This window comes from Callospermophilus lateralis, chromosome 11 (genome assembly GCF_048772815.1).
Source record: "Callospermophilus lateralis isolate mCalLat2 chromosome 11, mCalLat2.hap1, whole genome shotgun sequence".
NCBI classification, from domain to species: Eukaryota; Metazoa; Chordata; class Mammalia; order Rodentia; family Sciuridae; genus Callospermophilus; species Callospermophilus lateralis.
In genome coordinates, this window is record NC_135315.1 from 20,237,731 (window position 1) to 20,254,932 (window position 17,202).

The 17,202-nt window shown below is 54.8% G+C and overlaps 2 protein-coding genes across 2 annotated transcripts in view; both read left to right on the forward strand.

The window, feature by feature from the left end:
- The window catches only part of Znf385c (zinc finger protein 385C), a 34,868-nt gene that overhangs the window by 8,796 nt on the left and 8,870 nt on the right, over window positions 1-17,202 (forward strand). The window lies entirely within an intron of this gene.
- C11H17orf113 (chromosome 11 C17orf113 homolog) lies at window positions 13,485-16,782 on the forward strand. The gene is made up of 2 exons (XM_076869764.1): window positions 13,485-14,027; window positions 15,331-16,782. Exons 1-2 carry the CDS (start codon window positions 13,485-13,487, stop codon window positions 16,780-16,782), a joined length of 1,995 nt encoding a protein of 664 aa, XP_076725879.1.

Below are 17,202 nucleotides of genomic sequence, written 5' to 3' on the forward strand. Positions count from 1 at the left end.
AGTGTCCCCCGCCTACCACTTCACCCCAAGACTGAGGTTGAGCCCGATGTGTAAGAGAGGTTCTTCTTGGGAGCATCAGGAAAGGCCTCTGGAAGGAAGGGGTGCTGAGCCTGGGAACATGGGTGATGGGACATTCCAGGGGAACTCCAGGCAGAGGTTACAGTGTAAGCAAAGGCCAGGAATGTTCTGGTGGCAGGGACCAGCTTCTCCATCCAAGCATTTGGGGCTGGACACAAAGAGTGCCACTGAGAAAGAGTGTATCTGACGGGTGGATGTTTCCGGAGTGTATGCACACATGTGGTATGTATTCAAAGTCACTCATTCATTATCAAATGTTTATAGATAGCTTACAAGATGCAAGCTGCTGTTTGGGGGAGTCATATTTTTTGGAGGTGGGTATTGGGGATTGAACTCAGGGGCACTCAACCACTGAGCCACATTCCCAGCCCTATTTTGTATTTTATTTAGAGACAGGGTTTCACTGAGTTGCTTAGTGCCTTGCCCTTGCTAAGGCTGGCTTATATATTTATTTATTTATTTGTAGATGGACACACAGTATCTTCATTTATTTTTATGTGGTGCTGAGGATCAAACCCAGGGCCTCAAACATGCGAAGCAAGTGCTTTACCACTGAGCTATAGCCCCAGTCCCCTGAGGCTGGCTTTGAACTCTCCATCCTCCTGCCTCAGCCTCCTGAGATGCTGGGATTACAGGCATGTGCCACCATTCCCAGCCTGGGGGAGTCATGTGTTTAAAGGTATCGTATGTGCCTGTCAGGAAAGAGCTGTCTAAATAACTCCACTTGCAGATAGTAACAGACCTCATGGAGGTGGGTCTAGGGCACTTCAAGAAGTCAGAGGAAGGAGAGAGACATACTGATACGAGAAGTCAAAGAGAGCTGTGACACTGATGTTGGATTACTGGAGAGGGAAAGGGCCTCCCAGGCAGGACCACAACTAGAGCACTACAGGAGGGTCAGTGGCCATGGAGTCACAGGACAGCAAGCACTGGGCAGAGGGCATGGGGTGAGCCCCATGTGAGGGCCTTTACCCTTTGTCCAAAGCTGATTGGCATTTGGAAGAGAACTTAATGTCTTTAGATGTCCCTGGCAAGGGAGAAGGGTAAAATTTAGGTATACATGAGAAAAAAGGGGGCAGTATCTAGAAACACATTTTGGAGTTTTTTTTGGTTTTTGTTTTCCTTTTGTTACTGGGGGTTGAACCCAGGGGCACTTAACCACTTATCTACATCCCCAGCCCTTTTTATTTTTTATTTTAGGATGGGGTCTCACTAAGTTGCTTAGGGCCTTGCTAAATTGCTGAGGCTGTCCTTGAACTTACCATCCTCCTGCCTCAGCCTCCTGAGTTGCCACCTCACCAGCTCTGGAGATTTTAGTGTAGCAGGACAGACATAGGTCTCCAGACTTGGTGACCTATGGGATGTGGGGTCAAGACAGAGGGAGGCATCATGGATGATTTTAGCTATGGCAATACTGCAGAGGGCTGCTCAGTTGTCAGAAAGGGGCTACGGAGAGGGGAGCAGGACCAGAGGGCCAGAGTTGGATCAGATTGGCTTGGAGGGGTCACCAGGAGACATGATACCTGGAACTCCATTGCAGACTGCGAAATCGGGCCTGGTATGTCATTATCCATCTGGGCATTTGCCCACCCATCACCACTCCACTAGCCCTGGCCTGGCCCTGTGTGGGATGCCGGGATCCCTGCCTCAGGAGTGCTGGGAGCGGCCTCTGGGCACTTATAGTCTGGGGATGAGCAGACATGAAACCAGACCTTTCCACCATTCCTGCTGAGAGGAATGACCAGCAACAGGGGAGCATGGGAGAGTAAGGGTTATGCCTAGGGCCAAGGAAAAGGGGCCTCAGATTTCTGAGATCTCTGGAATTCTGGGGCTCCAGAAGGATAACCTGCTTTCTCCATTGGCCTGATTAACTCTGGACCTACACTGGCCCCTGGCCCCCCAACATTCACATCCTCCACTGGCTCTCCCCGGTCTCCTAGGCTGTCCGTGAGCTGGGCTGGCAGAGGCAGAGGACCTCAGGTGTCTGACTATAAATCAGCAAGAAGATGCCAGCAACTCTCCCCGAGCTGGGGGTGGGGTGAGGCTTGCCGCCCTCCTGAACACAAATTCTGGCTTGGTCCATGGTGGCGACTGGATCATTGTGCCCCTCTCAACAAACAGCTCTTAGGGTGAGGCCAGCTGGAGCTCCCTAGGGAAAATGGAGAGCCCCACACCTGGTTCAGGAAGGCTGAGGTTAAGTGAGGGGAGGCCTTGACACGCTGCTTCATTCCTAGCTGCTCGCTGTCTGAGACCCTGCCCCACGCCTAGACCTGAGGTCTCAGGCCTGTAGAAGGCAGGAGGGCACTTGTTCCCTGGAGCTGTCACTTCGATTAGGGGCCTGTGATGCTAGAGGCTTCCACAGCGACGGGGGAGTCACAGGCAAGGAGGCGGGGACCCTTTCCTCTCCCGCTCATGTCCCTGAGGCCATCTGAGGGAGGGAGATATGAAGGTCGGGGTGGCTGTCTCCTCTCTGAGCCTCTTGCCAGTGCCCAGGTCAGAGAGCTCCTCAACCAACTCCTGAAATCCTCACTCCCAGCCCTGAGTGAGGCTGGGATCCTCTGGAGGGGATACAGGATGGGGAAACAGCAGGTACCCCATGCTTCCCCCATCTCCCCTCCTCCAGGCACTTCCCTAACTTCCCCTGGCCACCCCACCCACCTGCCCCCCACAGGAGGCCCTTTCATCCCTCAGGACAGTGTCTGAGGCCATCTTTCATCTCCCCCACCCCCAACAGGTATGGACATCGGAAACACATGTGGCACTAAGGATGACCCCAATGACTCTCTTGACATTGACACACACAAGCACACACATACACCCATCCCACAAGCAACTTTAAGTGTTTTTCAATATCTGCAAAGAGAGAAAAGTGTGCTGGCCCAAGCCTCCTGGCTCTAACCCCCAGTACACACCTTAGGCCAGCACCACGCAGAAGGGACACTAGGGCGAGGAGGAGTGACCTCCCCACTCTGAGCCTTGCTTAGAGGGAACTGGTCATAAAGTACTTCCACATGCAGCAGGACTTTCCTCCCCACCAGGCCATCCTAGGGACAGATGATGACATTCAGTCCTCACTCTACAAATTGGAATACTGGGACTCAGAGAGGTAAAGTGACATATCGAAGGCCATACGGCTGCTTTGGCATCCCAGGTGTCTGACTATAAATCCTGTCTCACTCCACTCCTCCCGACCTGCCCCCCAGCCCCATTGAGGAGAACTGCATATATATCAAGAGAGATTGGCTGCCTGCCTGGGAGTGGGCAGGAGGAATGCCCACAGCCCCACAGGCTGGTGCCGAGCAAAATTATTCCATAAGTGCTCAGGGCCATGTCCACTCCTTTGTCCCATGCCTCCTCTAACCTGGCTAGGGAGGGAAAGGGGAGTTTCCTAAAGCCAACCAGTTCCTACCCTCTTGACAAGACTAACTGAGCCATCCAATTCAGAGTGGGCCCACCCTCTGTTGCCCTCCGCCTATCAGCCTTGCAACATAACCCCAGAGAGGGAGGATGGATTTCAGGGCTGCAGCTACGGCAGTCGGTGGCATGTGGAGCCCCAACCCTCCCACCCTGCACCCTACAGGCCCCCTAGCTCCTGTTCAAATCAGTCCCTCCATCTCCTTTCCAAGCTTTGACCACAGAAGTTGGCTGCACTCTGGGCCCTAGAGATCAAAGACCGCAAGCTCGGGTCACGCCTGAGTCACTGGCTTGATGAGCTCCTCACCCCGCTGCTCCCCACAGATGGGTTAATTTCAGTCCCATCAGGAGGCCCCGGAAGCCCTCTAGCCTGCCCCCATCCTTTGGCATCTCCCTGGATTTCTGGCCACCCCCCCCCCCGCATTGACCCCCCCATCCTGCGGCCCCTTGGGTGCAACCATTAAAGAAACTGTGCTCCCCCAGGGGGCCACTGAGAAGTTCTTGCAGTCTAACCAATGCCTCCTGCTGCATCCTTTTTTTTGGTGGCAGGTGACAGGTGCCCTGGGCTCTCCCTGGACTCCTGGACATCCATCACATTCCCTCCCCCAGGTATGACCCTGACCATCAGCACCCTCCCCCAGACCCCCAGGAAAGGCAAGGCTGTCTGGGTAGAGAATTAGGGGGCTTAGCTCAGATCCCTGCCCTCAAAGAAGACAAAGATTCCATCTGTATCTCTGGGTGGGTTAATTAGCTCGGGGCTTGAGTTTCTTTCCTCTCCCCACATAAACAACTCCTTCCCCCAGAGCCCCTTCCGAACAAACCTGTTTTCTGGAGCTGCTGCTGCCAGCCCCTCCCCAGACCTGCTTTGTGGTCTGGGTATTGGCTGCTCCCAAGATTACAGGTTATTGTCTGGTGGAGACAGGATGCTGAGGGGGTGGGGGCCAGCACAGACTGGGTTTGGAATGCGAGACTGGATCCAGCTGTGGGTTGGCCGGCTCCTCTTCCCCCTCCGCCCCCCTGCCCTGCCACCAGGTGCTCAGGTGAGTCGAGAGCCACCTTTCAGCAAGAGGAGGGGGAGGAAGGAGCAAAAGGAGAGAAGGGACTAGGGAGGGGTGTGTGGGCCAGGGAGGGGTGTCACAGATTCTGGTTGATCATATGAACGACCTCCCTTCCAGACATGGTCCAAGCAGTACATCCAAAGGGGCTCCACTGGTCCCCCCACCCAACGGTAGGTGCTCTGTGACAAAGTGGTAACCCTCCACTAAGCCTCAGTTTCCTCCTTCAGCAGAAGCAGATAAATGGCCAGAAGGGAATGAATACAGCTGGGCAGAGTGTGGGGGCTCCTACAGCATCCCTGAAGCAGCAGGGATAGAACCTTCCAGCAGGCAAAGTGGCCTCGGAACCTTTGTCCCTGAGGTTTCTGTGGACAAGGTCAACCCTTCACTTCAGTGGAAGAGGTGCTAGGCAGGGTCCCCCTGGGAGCAGGAGAGGGGGATGGTGAGTGGACACCCTCTCCCGTATCTGTATCTGAGTTCTCCCCTCGCCCCACACTTCCACCCTTGGGGAAGGACATACTCTGCTCACGCCACCTGCAGTTGGGACGGGGGCAACCAAGGAATGGGCAGCTCCTTCCTGGCAAGGGGGGCCAGGGCCCAGTAATGATGCAGCTTTCCAGCCAGGACCAGGAGTCCCTCCCTCGCGCCCTCCCCTTCTGTCCCTCACATCCCCCTTCCCTCTGTCACTCTGGCTGGGTTTCATTTGCTCCTGCTAGGCGCTCAGCTGCGGTGCCTCCAAAGGCTGAGAATGCTCTTGGGTGAGTGCTGAGGATGGCTGGCCTGGGGAGTGGGAACAGGGGTTAGAAGCTTAGAGGCCAGGGTTTCCCCACCCTCCTCAGCCCCATCCTTTCCCTGCTACTTCTGGTCCCCCAAAGTTATCTGCCTGAGACACAGTAGCCAGTTAGGTTCAGGGCTGGGCTGCTGGCCCCCCTCTGGTTGAGAATAAGGTTGGAGGGAGGGGACAGGGACAGGGAGGGGACAGGGAGAGCTGGAGATACCCTGCAGGACTTCCGGTCCCTGCACATCTGGACAAATGCAGTCGGGGAGCCTGGGTCAAAGGTTTTTTGTATGGAATCACACTTTCAATGCCTCTAAGGGGATAGGGGAGGGGGACAGATTGGAGGGGGCTAAAGAGGGAGCTGTAACTGCTTCAGAGGAGGAGACAGCCCTTCAGACAGGGAGGCTGGGGCTGGTTTTGGGGGCTGCTACTGGACAGCCTGCCCCAGCACTGGGATCAACTGCCCTCCCATCTGTGATCTCCCCATTTGCCTTCCCACACTGGGGTTGCCTGGACATTGTCCAGGGAGACAGCCATCACCCTTCCAGGGAAAGGGCCCGGAGACAGTGGGGCCAGGGGCAGCATCTCTGTGCCTGGGCTTTGGGATCTTACTCCAGCTTGAGGGGCTGAGCATTACATATCCAGAGCCCCAGAGCCCCAGAGGGTGGGAGAACGTGGGAAGGAACCCCAGCCCATGATGAGAATCCTACCAGGCAGTGTGCAGTGGATCTTGGTCCTTCTCCCACCCTTGCCTTTGGCTCTCTCTCCCCTAGATTCCCATTTTTCTTTGCAGATTTGATTTGATGGAAACAGCAACATTATAATTTGCTATGTGTGTCGGGGGAAGCACATGTGTGTGTCTCTGGGAGGACCCTGTCATGTGCCCTGTAACTTGGGGTGGGGGTGAGAGGAGTGGGAGACATGTCGTGTTCCGCTATATGATCTGACGTCAGAAGCATGTGATTCATAAGAGTACTTGCACCCACCTGTCTCTGGGCAAATGTATCTGTCTAGGAACCCATGTGTATGCATGTTTGTGTGCTTTGTACACAGATATACAGATGCATCTGTAGGGGTCTGTGTATCTGCCCCCCTGGGCATGCTTTTGTACAAGTATGTCTTTGTTGACCGAGTCTGTGTCTACGTGCATGCTCCCTTGTGGCCTCCGTGGGTAAGTTTCTCTGCATTGGCACCACCTCCATGCCCACACACTCCAGGGTGTAGGGTGTGCTGATGGAAGACTTGGTCTCGCTGTGGGGAGACGTATGTTTGTGCCTTGCTGTCTATGCCTACTGCTCTGTATGGGTGCCTGTGGTCCTCAGGGAGTGTGTCCCTGTGTGTGTGTGTCTTTTCTAGTTATGGCACAATAGCAGGATGTGGTTTCCCTAGATCCTCTCTGTTGGGTGGCAGCCAGGCTGATGTTATTTCATAAGACACCTGCTCTGTGCCCCTACCCCAGCCTTTGGTGGAGCCCTGGGGCAGCTTCCATTCCTTCATGTCAGGCTGGTTTGTTCCATCTGTGACCAGAGCCAGCAATCCACCCTCCTAAGGCAGCTGTCCAGTGATCTGTAGCTACTGGCTAAGGACCCCTGGCCAGGATTGGGGAGGGACTGCTCTGAAACACTTAGCCAGGGTATCTGTTCTGCTGCAAAATGCTATCAGAGAAGAGCCTCCATTCCAATGTTTTTTGGGGTGCAGAGTCTAGACCTGTCAGCCATGTAGTGTGCCATCCTGGGGCAGGTGTGGCGACAGTGGCAGCTCCCTTCATTTGAGTGTAGCCAGGAGCCAGGCAGCCACACGTGTGTGTCCATGTGCCATGGTTCATGCCCCATCCCAGAGACCCTGGAGGACAGGGATAATAATGGTGACTGTCAGAGGCAGACAGTGGGTGGTGGAGCAGCGCTCGATGAAGGTTACTGGGGAACAGTTTGCCCAGTAGCTACTGGAGGGGCCCAGGCCTTGATGCAACTTGCACCCTAGCCCTTGTGCAGGAGAGCAATTATGGGGGGCGGGCTGGAAGGCACTTCTGGGGGACTCTGCTGACTGGAAGAAGAGATTGAGTTGCCAAGTTCATTGGCACCTCCTTGATCAACACCCCTCCTCAGTTGCCTCCATACCCAGCCCCTCCTGTGGTCCCCAGACCTATTCCTGTTCTGCCCTTCCTCCTTCCCTCATCACAGATGGGTGGCTCCTAGCTAAGCATCCACTGCACAGCTCAGTATAATTGGAGCTCTGTCCCAGACTTCTGGGAGGGTTGGGGTACCACAACCCCTTATTCTTCCTGCAGGGAACCCACCCCTCTACCCCTTTCACATCTGGAGGACCCCAGACAGGGGAGGGCACCCTGTGCACCTGAGAACTCTAGGAAGAGGTCACTCGACCTCCCGACCTCCCTCTTTTCCCCACTAATGTCTTCCCCTTACAAGGATCTCATTAGAAACAGCTCCCCATTGAGCCCAGACACCTCCTGCGGGATCCCTGGGGAGACAAAGGCCCCAAACCCCAGGTTTCCCTGTGAGCAATGCCTTCCAACATTAGGCATTCTCCCCCTTCTCCCTGCCATGCCTGTTTTGTCTGGAGCTTTTGGAACTGCAGTGACCTTTCAAGTTGCTGACCCATTGATGGAACCTTGCTTTGTCATCTCCCTTCCTAGAAGGCCCTTCCCCATGTAAATTTCGCTTCTTCTTGTAAAACTTCACTTTTCTGCTCTGAAACCTAATGGACTCTCCATGCAGACCTTCAGTTTTATCACCTGCTTCTCTGATCCTAGAACCCTCCCTGCTCCCCGGTACTGGGAATTGAACCCAGGATGCGCTACCCCTGAGCTATATCCCCAGCCTTTTTTATTTTGAGACAGGGTGTCACTACATTGCTGAGGTTCGATCGCCTCAAATTTGCGATCCTCCTGTCTCAGCTTCCCTAGTTGCTGGGATTACAGGTGGGATTACACCACGCCCGGTGGATCCCAGAGCTCTTGGTCCCAAACTTTGAGTACGGGGCTGACTGCAGCCGGCACAGCTTTTCCCGTGTCTTGCCCGTGAGCTCCTCTAGAAACCCACGGTTGGACGCGATGACTTAACGGACTCCTGTCCCTCCGTCTTCTTGCGGTCTGACCTCAGTGGCTCCTGCTGCAGCGCGCGTAGTGGGAGGAGGCCGAGGCGAAGCTGAGCGCGCTGGCTGGGAGCGGCGGCAGGTGGGCGCAGCCAGGTGAGCCCGGGGGGCGCCGCCTCCCTGCTCGCATTCCAGGCCGCGCCGGCTGCTGGCGCCTCTTCGCCCCGGTTACCGCTAGTGGCTGCTGTCGCTCAGTGGAGCCCAAGGAGACCACGGCCAGAGCGTCCACCGCCCAAGATGGTGGCTCCCGTGTCTCTGTGAGTGTGTGCGGGCGGCGCAGGGGTGCTGGGCCGGCGCCCCCTCCCGGAGCTTCCAGGCAGGGGGCGGACCAGCCGGGACTGGGGGCCTTGTGGCGGGCGGGGGGGGGGCGGGCAGGTGGAAGCAGGGTCTCTGGGGACCCAACCAAGGCATTCCCCAGAGGAAGTCCCCCAGCGCTTTGCATCCCATAGGATGGCTGAGGAGTGCTAGGGAGCCGCATCTCACCTGGTCCCTACTCTGCTCAAAGTGTGGACTTCACTTGGTGGGGTCCCATGAAAGGGCCCACAGGAGCCCGAGGAGGAGGCCAGGGACCTCCATCCTGGGGGCACATCAGCTTAGGGTTTGAGGCTTACTGTGTCTGGGGGAGCAGACCAACACAACTGACCTAAGGGAACCTCGGGCTGGTTCCCATCTACCCTGCCCCGTGTGGAGATGCAGGATCTGGGACCACACAAGGACTCCCACCTGGTCAGCCTTACTCACAACTGGACACTCACAGTAATGTTTTATTTACACCCTACCCCTGGTAGCCTGGTTCCCTCAGACCTGAGGTGGGGGTAATGTCAATGGATTTTTTTTTTTAAATATGTTTTTAGAGCAGCTGTGCCCTATAGGACTTATAGGGCATGATGTAAATGTTCCCTCTACCTGTGCCATCCAGTCCAATAGTCACTAGCCACATGTGGCTACTAAGTGCCTTAAATATGGCTAGTGTCAACTGAATTTAAATTTTTTTATTTAATTCCAATTAAACAGCCACATGTGACTAAGTGGCCGCTGTATTGGGAAGTGCAGTTTTAGAATCTCCATGTTCCAGGCTTCCAGGTGCCTGCTCTTTGGTTCTTTCATCAAAACATCCTAGATCATATCATTTATCCCTCTGCAGAACAGGATGGGATAGCTGGCTTCCATGTACATAGAAAGGATCTGAGAAACTTCCAGAAGGTCATAGTGGTCCTGCACCCCTCCCCCATTCTAAGATCCTTTGTGCATTGGGCTGGGCAAGGTCATAGAATCACTGCCTCTTAGGAGGAAAGCATATCAAAAGCAGCTATTTTAACCACACAGCAGGGGTCCATGGTCCCACTGCACTGCTCTGTCTGAAGCTTGCTCTTCCTTATTCTTTCACCCCTCAAATTTTGTGGCATGCCTGCTGGGCATGGCACTGTTCACAAGAAGAAGTTAGCTACCTTTCCAGCCCAGGCCGAGGAGAAAAGGAAGTAAGCAGTAAGCAGAGCTTTGTAAAAGCCGGGTAAAATGTCAGTAGGAAGGGTGGGAACATTTGGGCACGCGTGCAAAGGCCCTGGGGATGAGTGGCCACCAGGGGGGTCAGCAATGCTGGGCATTAACAGACTGCAAAGGAATTTGGGCACTTGACCTCAGAGCAGCAGGCAGTCTTGGAGAGATTTAAGGTGTATGTTTGTTTGGTGGTGGTACTAGGGACTGAACCCAGGGGGACTCTATGGCTGAGCTCTATCCCCAGCCTTTTTCATTTTTTGAGACAGGGTTTCACTAAGTTGCTACAGCTACAACTGGCTTTGAAGTCGAAGTCCTCCTGCCTCATCCTCCCTAGTTGCTAGAATTACAGGTGTGCACCACCACATTTGGCCTAAGCAATAAGTTTTTAAAAGTCCCCCTGGGCTGGGAATGGGTGGTGCTGGCCTGTCATCCCAGAGACTCTGGAGGCTGAGGGAGGAGCAAGTTCAAGGCCTGCCTCAGCAAGTCAGCAAGGCCTTAAGCAACTTAGCAAGACGCTGTCTCAAAATAAAAAGGGCTGGGGATGTGTCTCAGTGGTTAAGTGACCCTGAGTTTGATCCCTGGTACCAAAGGGGGAAAAAAAAAGTCCCCTTGGTCAGAGAAGAATAAGGATGGAAACCCAGAATGCTCTCAGACAGTGACTGTATTAGTCCAGGCAGGAGATGAAGGTGGGCTGAACAAGACCACCAGGCAATACCATGGAGAGAAGGCATGCAATTGAGGTAGATTTTGGAGGTGGGATCTACAGATCCTGTTGGTGGACCAGGCCCTGGACTGGGAGAGAGGTGGGGTCAGAACTGCAGGTTTCTGGCCAGAGCACCTGGAAAGGAAAAGGGGCTATTTTCTGAGATGGAAATGACTGAGACAGGGGCATGTTTGTGAAGATCAATCAAGAGTTCTATGTAGATAAGCCAAGAAGGCAGCTAGAGGGAGAGGCTTGGGGACCAGGCTGGAGCTGTATATTTCAGAATGGTCCACAGAGGTGGTTCTAAAACCTTTAGATAGTTTGAGCTTGGGAAGAGGATGAACTCTAGAGGCCAAGGAGTGGCTCATAGTGGGAAGGGAAACCAGGGGATGTGGGGTCTTGGAAGGCAAGTGGTGGCACAGAGTTGTAATCCCAATGAGTCAGGAGGCTGAGGCCAAAAGATCACAGGTTTGAGGCCAGCCTCAGCAACTTGTGAGACCCTTTCTCAAAAAAGGGCTGGAGATGTAGCTCAGTGGTACAGTTCCCCTGATTTCAATCCCAGTACAAAACAAGAAGAATATTAGAATGTTTCAAGGAGGGCATAGTGAGAAGCACCAAATGCCACTCAGAGTACAGGGGAAGAAGACCAGGGAGTTCTCCTGCACCTGGTGACACAGAGTGGGCTGCCCCTGGAATTCTGCTCCTCTGCTCTTGTTTGACCTACTCACCACATATATTCCCCATGTGCCAGTTGGCATGCAGGACTGGGCACACAGCAAAAGGACAAGATGGTCATTTAGTGATGTCTCAGAGCTTAGGTTCTTCTAATCGGCAGTTTCAGACACAGGTAGCTCTTCCATGAAACCATAACAAATCCTTTTGTTCTTTTATGTGTTTTTTTGTTTTTGAGTCAGGGGTCTTGCTAGGTTGCCTACCACTGGCCTCCAACTCAAGGTCCTTCTGCCTCTGCCTCCTGAGTATCTGGGATCACAGTCTTACGCCGCTGCACCCAACTCTGTAGTTGTTTTAAGCCATCAGCTTTTATTGTGAGGCATCTGCATCTAAGTACTTAGAGATTCAAAAATGAACAAACTTGGTCTTGACTTTCTAGGAACCCAAGTGCAGACATGCGTGGAGAATCCCTGCATTTACCATAGGGAACTGCAGGAGACTAGAAGACAGGTGCCAGCCCAGCTGGGGGCATCAGGAAGACAGGGGGCATGCCTGGGCTGCTTTCAAAGCAGGAGTGGCAACTGGCCAGGAAAAGGAGGCTCAAGGATAGACAGGGACAAAAGTACCAGCTCTGCCTATGTGGAGAATGGCTTTTTTGGAATTGGCTTTGCAGATAGGAACTTCTAGGTGGCTCTAGAGGTATCCAGAGGCTGTAGAGGATTTTGTTGGCTCCTGGTGAGGTGCACAGACTTAGGCAATGGGGTACCACCAAAGAAGTAGAAGCAAGGGAGTGACAGGTAGATCTGTGCCTGAGCTTGCTTTCTCAGGCTGTGGGGTGAGGGACAAGTGTGGAGGGAATGACAGCAGAGAGATGGAGGCTGCAGCTGTAAACCACGAGAGCTAATGGGGCCTGAACTGGGCTGAGGCTGGAAAGATGGGAGGCAGAAGGTGGTGCAGCCCAGGAGCTCAGAATGGCCTTTGGGTTCAGGAGAACTTGAGTTCCAACTCTGCCTCAGGTACTTAGTGTTTGCAAAACCTGGGATAGATCACTTAGTCATGGAGCCTCAATTTCTTTACCCACAGAGAGTAATCTTATTCCTCTTCAGGAATCACTGTAAAGTACTCTGCACAGGGCCTGGCTCAATTCACACTGTGAGTGGTAGTTACTGCTTACAGTCACACTGTAAGTGGCGAGGCTGGGATTAGTCCCTGAGTCTAACCATCCTGCACTGCCTACCTCCCTCTTTCAGCCATGGAGATCATTAGATATGAGATCATTAGGAGTTGGAGTTGGCAGGTTTGGTTGGTGGCTAGACATGACCTTCTGATCCCAAATGGCTTATCCTGACTTCATGCCTTGGGTGGGGGGGGGGGCGGACACAAGCTAGCTACCTTCACTCTGGGGCTCAGCCTCCCAAGCAGCCACAGGTCTAGGCTACTGTTCTAGAATCACTGCTGGGTGTGTGTGTGTGTACACTTGCATGTGTGCAGGAATGGGAGTGCCAGAAATCCTGTTCTGACCTTCTTCTGATGAGCTAGGTAGCTGTGGGCTGCAGAGGACTGGTCATCCTTTGGGCTAGGAGTCACGAGGTTTGCATTGTAATCCTGGTTCAGCTGTGAACTACTCATGAGCCCTAAGAATCACTCAGTCTCTGGGACTCAATTTCCCCTAAAAATGTCCTATAACATGTGATTGCATAGATGGTGGCAGTCTTCCAGGCTCTGAGTTCTGAGATGCTGTAGCTGTCAAAGCCAAGCTATAGCGTGTCCTGGATGGAAGGAGGCCTTGGAGGGGGTTGGGGGCCTGTACCTCCCTGATGTTGGCCCTTGGTATGAGTGCACACTCCCCAAAGCCCCTGCCCCATTGAGTCCAGTCCACCCCTCAGCCTGGGAGGCCTCTGGGCAGGATGAATCCCACCACCCCACCGGAATCTGCCCCGACCATGACGGTCCCCCTAACACCTCTCCCTTGTCTTTTTCATCTCCAGTCTCCCACCGGCAGAGCAGGAATAAACTTTCCAGGCTAAGCTAGATGGATGGTGCCCCTTAGCCTGGTGGGCTGCCCCGCTCATCTCCACACCAGCTCCCCTGTCAAGGGAGGTGTCTGTGTGGTTGGGGAGGGAGGAGGCACAAGCATTTGGGTGGGGGTTGGGGGTCCCCTGCCCCTAGAGTAGGAATGGTGCCCCCGGGAAAGAAGCCAGCAGGAGAGGCCTCCAACTCCAACAAGAAGTGCAAGCGCTACTTCAATGAGCACTGGAAGGAGGAGTTTCCCTGGCTGGACTTTGACTATGAGCGGAAGCTGATGTTTTGCCTCGAGTGTCGCCAGGCCCTGGTACGAAACAAGCACGGCAAAGCGGAGAACGCCTTCACCGTGGGCACTGACAACTTCCAGCGTCACGCCCTGCTGCGCCATGTCACCTCGGGGGCCCACCGCCAGGCTCTGACAGTCAACCAGGGTCAGCCCACTTTCGAGGGCCCTGCTGAGGGAGGTGGGGCCTACAGCAGCCTGGCTGCCACCCCCACCTCCAGGGATGTCAAGGTAGAGGTGGACTCTGCCAAAGTGGCGGTGCTGACCACTGTGTACTGCATGGCCAAGGAGGATGTGCCCGACGACCGCTGCTCTGCCCTGCTCGAGCTGCAGAGATTCAACCTGTGCCAAGCACTGCTAGGCACAGAGCATGGCAATTACTACAGCCCCAGGAGAGTGAGGGACATGCAGGTGGGTGGCAGTCAGAGGGTCTGGGAGTCGGGGGGGAGGACACTGAGCCACTTGGGAGCAGCCCCAGCATGCTAGGCCCTTGTGGAACAGCCAGGCACTTCACTCCTGTCTCCACCCTTTAGAAGCTTCACTGGGGCCTATCACAGGCTGGCACTGGGCCAGCAGGGGGTTCAAGAGTGAGAGGCCAGGCTGGCCTTGCACACGGGGCACTCCTCTCATTAGCTAGCCAGAGGAGGCAACCTGGCAGCCTGGGGGCTTGATTGGCCCATAGATGGGTTTTATTGATTTTCAACTTTTGGGGGTGGGGGTACTGGGGATTGAATCCAGGGGCACTTGACCACTGAGCCACATCTCTAACCCTTTTTATTTACTTATTTACTTTTGAGACAGGGTCTCCCTAAATTGCTTAGGGCCTTGCTAAGCTCCTGAGGCTGGCTTTGAACTTGATATCCTTCTGCCTTTGCCTCCCAAATCACTAGGATTACAGGTGTGGGTTACTATATCCAGCTCACCCTGTTTTCAAAAAAAAATAAGTGTTAGTTTTTAACTTAAAACATCCAGGAGATGAATGTAAAGATCTAGATCTGTGGCTTCTACTAAAAGTGAAGTCCCCATGCTCTCAGGCAAGGCATGGGCTTGCCATCATTTCCCCTTACCCTTTGGCTTGCCCCTGGCCCACTTTAAGCTTAAACTCACTCACATGGCCCCTGGAGGCTTACAAGTTGCAGCTGTGTCCTAGGTTCAGCTGTGTGAATCCTCAGGGGCTGGCTTGGGAGTAGGGGAGTTGCATATCATCTTATAGAAAGATGGCGAACAGCACCCAGCTGGCACTCTATGTAAAGTCAGGAGTTGCTAGTGAACGTGTCTATTGCTAATCTCTGAGCTGAACAGTGGAAGGAGACTCCCAGGAATAAGGTAAACTGGGACCATGTGCAGAAAAACAAAAGGAAAAAAAAAAAACTAGCCTTCTTAGAGTGCTTTATAGATCATAAAGAACTTTTAAAGTTATGAGAGCAATAATGAAAATTTACATTTATAAATCATGAAAACCCTTTATAAAGACTGGGGGCAGATATTAGCTGAGACCAAGTATCACAGCTGAGAAGACTGAATTTCAGAGTGGTGAAGGGGCTTTCACAGTGAGTGAGTGGCAAGGCCAAGATTAGTCCCTAAGTCTGTCTGACTCCAAGAACTGTGCTCTTTCCACCACCCTGCACTGCCTACCTCCCTCTCGGGACAAGCCTAATTGTCCTCAGGACAAACCTAACTGTCCTCCCTCCCTTTCTCTCCCTGGCTGTCCCAGGTGGCCATTGCCAGTGTCTTACACACAGAGGCCTGCCAGCGCCTGAAGGCATCCCCATTTGTGGGGCTGGTGTTAGACGAGACCAGGGACTGGCCTGAATCCCACAGTCTAGCCCTGTTTGCCACTTCAGTATCCCCATGTGATGGCCAGCCTTCTACCACCTTCCTGGGCAGTGTGGAACTACAGGAGGGCAAGGCCACTGCTAGTCAGCTCCTGGACATCCTGCAGGCCTTCGGAGTATCTGCACCCAAGCTAGCCTGGCTCAGCTCAAGTGTCCCCAGTGACCGCCTAGGGAGTGTCAGCCTGCAGCTCCAGACTACCTGCCCACTGCTCACCGAGCTGCACTGCCTCCCTGGCAGGACAGATCCTGAACCCCCTGCCTACCTGGGTGAATATGAGAGCATACTGGATGCCCTATTCCGCCTGCACGGTGGCCCCAGTTCTCACATGGTCCCTGAGCTCCGAGCAGCACTGGACCTTGCAGCAATTGACTTGGCAGGACCAAGGCCAGTGCCCTGGGCCTCCCTGTTGCCTGTTGTGGAAGCAGTGGCAGAGGCCTGGCCTTGCCTGGTGTCCACCCTGGAAGCCGCAGCCTCAGCCTCACCGACAGCTGCAGCCCTGGCTCTGGCCCTGCGCCAGTTCACCTTCGTAGCCTTCACCCACCTGCTGCTGGACGCTCTGCCCTCGGTGCAGAAGCTCACCCTCATCCTGCAGCCTGAAGAGCCAGACCTGGCCTTGTTGCAGCCCATGGTGATGGCGGCAGCAGCTTCCCTCCAAGCCCAGCGCTGCTCAGGGGGAGCCCGCCTCCAGGGCTTCCTGCGAGAACTGGCACTCTCAGACCCCGACCGGGGCGGTGGGCGCTGTACCTACCATAGCGTGGAGCTGATCGGCTACTCAGAGGCCGCGATCAGGGACTTGGAGCGGCTGCGGGGAGCCTTTCTGGACTCCATGCAGAGGGGGCTGCGGGACTCCTATCCCGGGCCCTCGCTGGACGCCGTGGCTGCTTTTGCGGCGATCTTTGACCCCCGCCGCTATCCGCAGGCCTCGGAAGAGTTGAGTGCGCACGGCGAGGGGGCGCTGCGGGTGCTGCTGCGCGGCTTCGCGCCCGCCGTGGTGCGCCAGCGCGCGCTGGGCGACTTCGCTCTCTTCAAGCGCGTGGTGTTCAGCCTGGGGCGGCTCAGCCCGCGGGCGCTGTGCACCAAGCTGGCTTGCGATCACTCGGAGCTGCACGAGCTCTTTCCGGACTTCGCTGCCCTGGCCGCTTTGGCTTTATCTCTGCCCGCGGGCGCCGGCCTCCTGGACAAGGTCGGCCGCAGTCGCGAGCTGCGATGGTGGGGACAGAGCGGGACCGGGGAAGGCCGGGGAGGCCACGTGGTGAAGATCGCCGTGGACGGGCCCCCGCTCCATGAGTTTGACTTTGCGCTGGCGGCGGAGTTCTTAGAGAGTGGATGAGGGGAGGGGCTCCTGGGATCCCAGCTCACCTGAGGATGGCGTCCAAATTGCCCCTTCAGCCTGCAGCCCTGGATGCTCCAAGGGCCAAGCCAGACTTGACTATGCTGCAACCAAGTTGACCTACTAACTGTGGTCTACCTAGCTAACCCTCTACCCCTGCTGAGCTCCTAACCCTGGGGGCTGCATGGGAAGAGGGGACTGGGCAAGTGGACAGAGAGGCTAGCTAAGGTCAGGGCATCCGAACCCCCCACTTCCCACCTCCTCCCTTTCCAGAATTTGGTGAGAAGTAACTTACCCTTTCCCTTTCTGGACCCCACCCACGTTTGGTTCTAGAAAAGTTGGGGGTTCTTGGTTGGAGGAAGGAAAACTGGGTCTTGGAAATTGAGGGAAAGAATTGGTCTTTGTTTCCTAGCCCAACAC

Bases quoted from the DNA above. Each gene is read 5' to 3' on its own strand.
- C11H17orf113 (XM_076869764.1), top strand. From the start codon at position 13,485: ATGGTGCCCCCGGGAAAGAAGCCAGCAGGAGAGGCCTCCAACTCCAAC. The intron at 14,028-15,330 runs GTGGGTGGCAGT...TGGCTGTCCCAG, and splicing joins GGAGAGTGAGGGACATGCAG to GTGGCCATTGCCAGTGTCTT.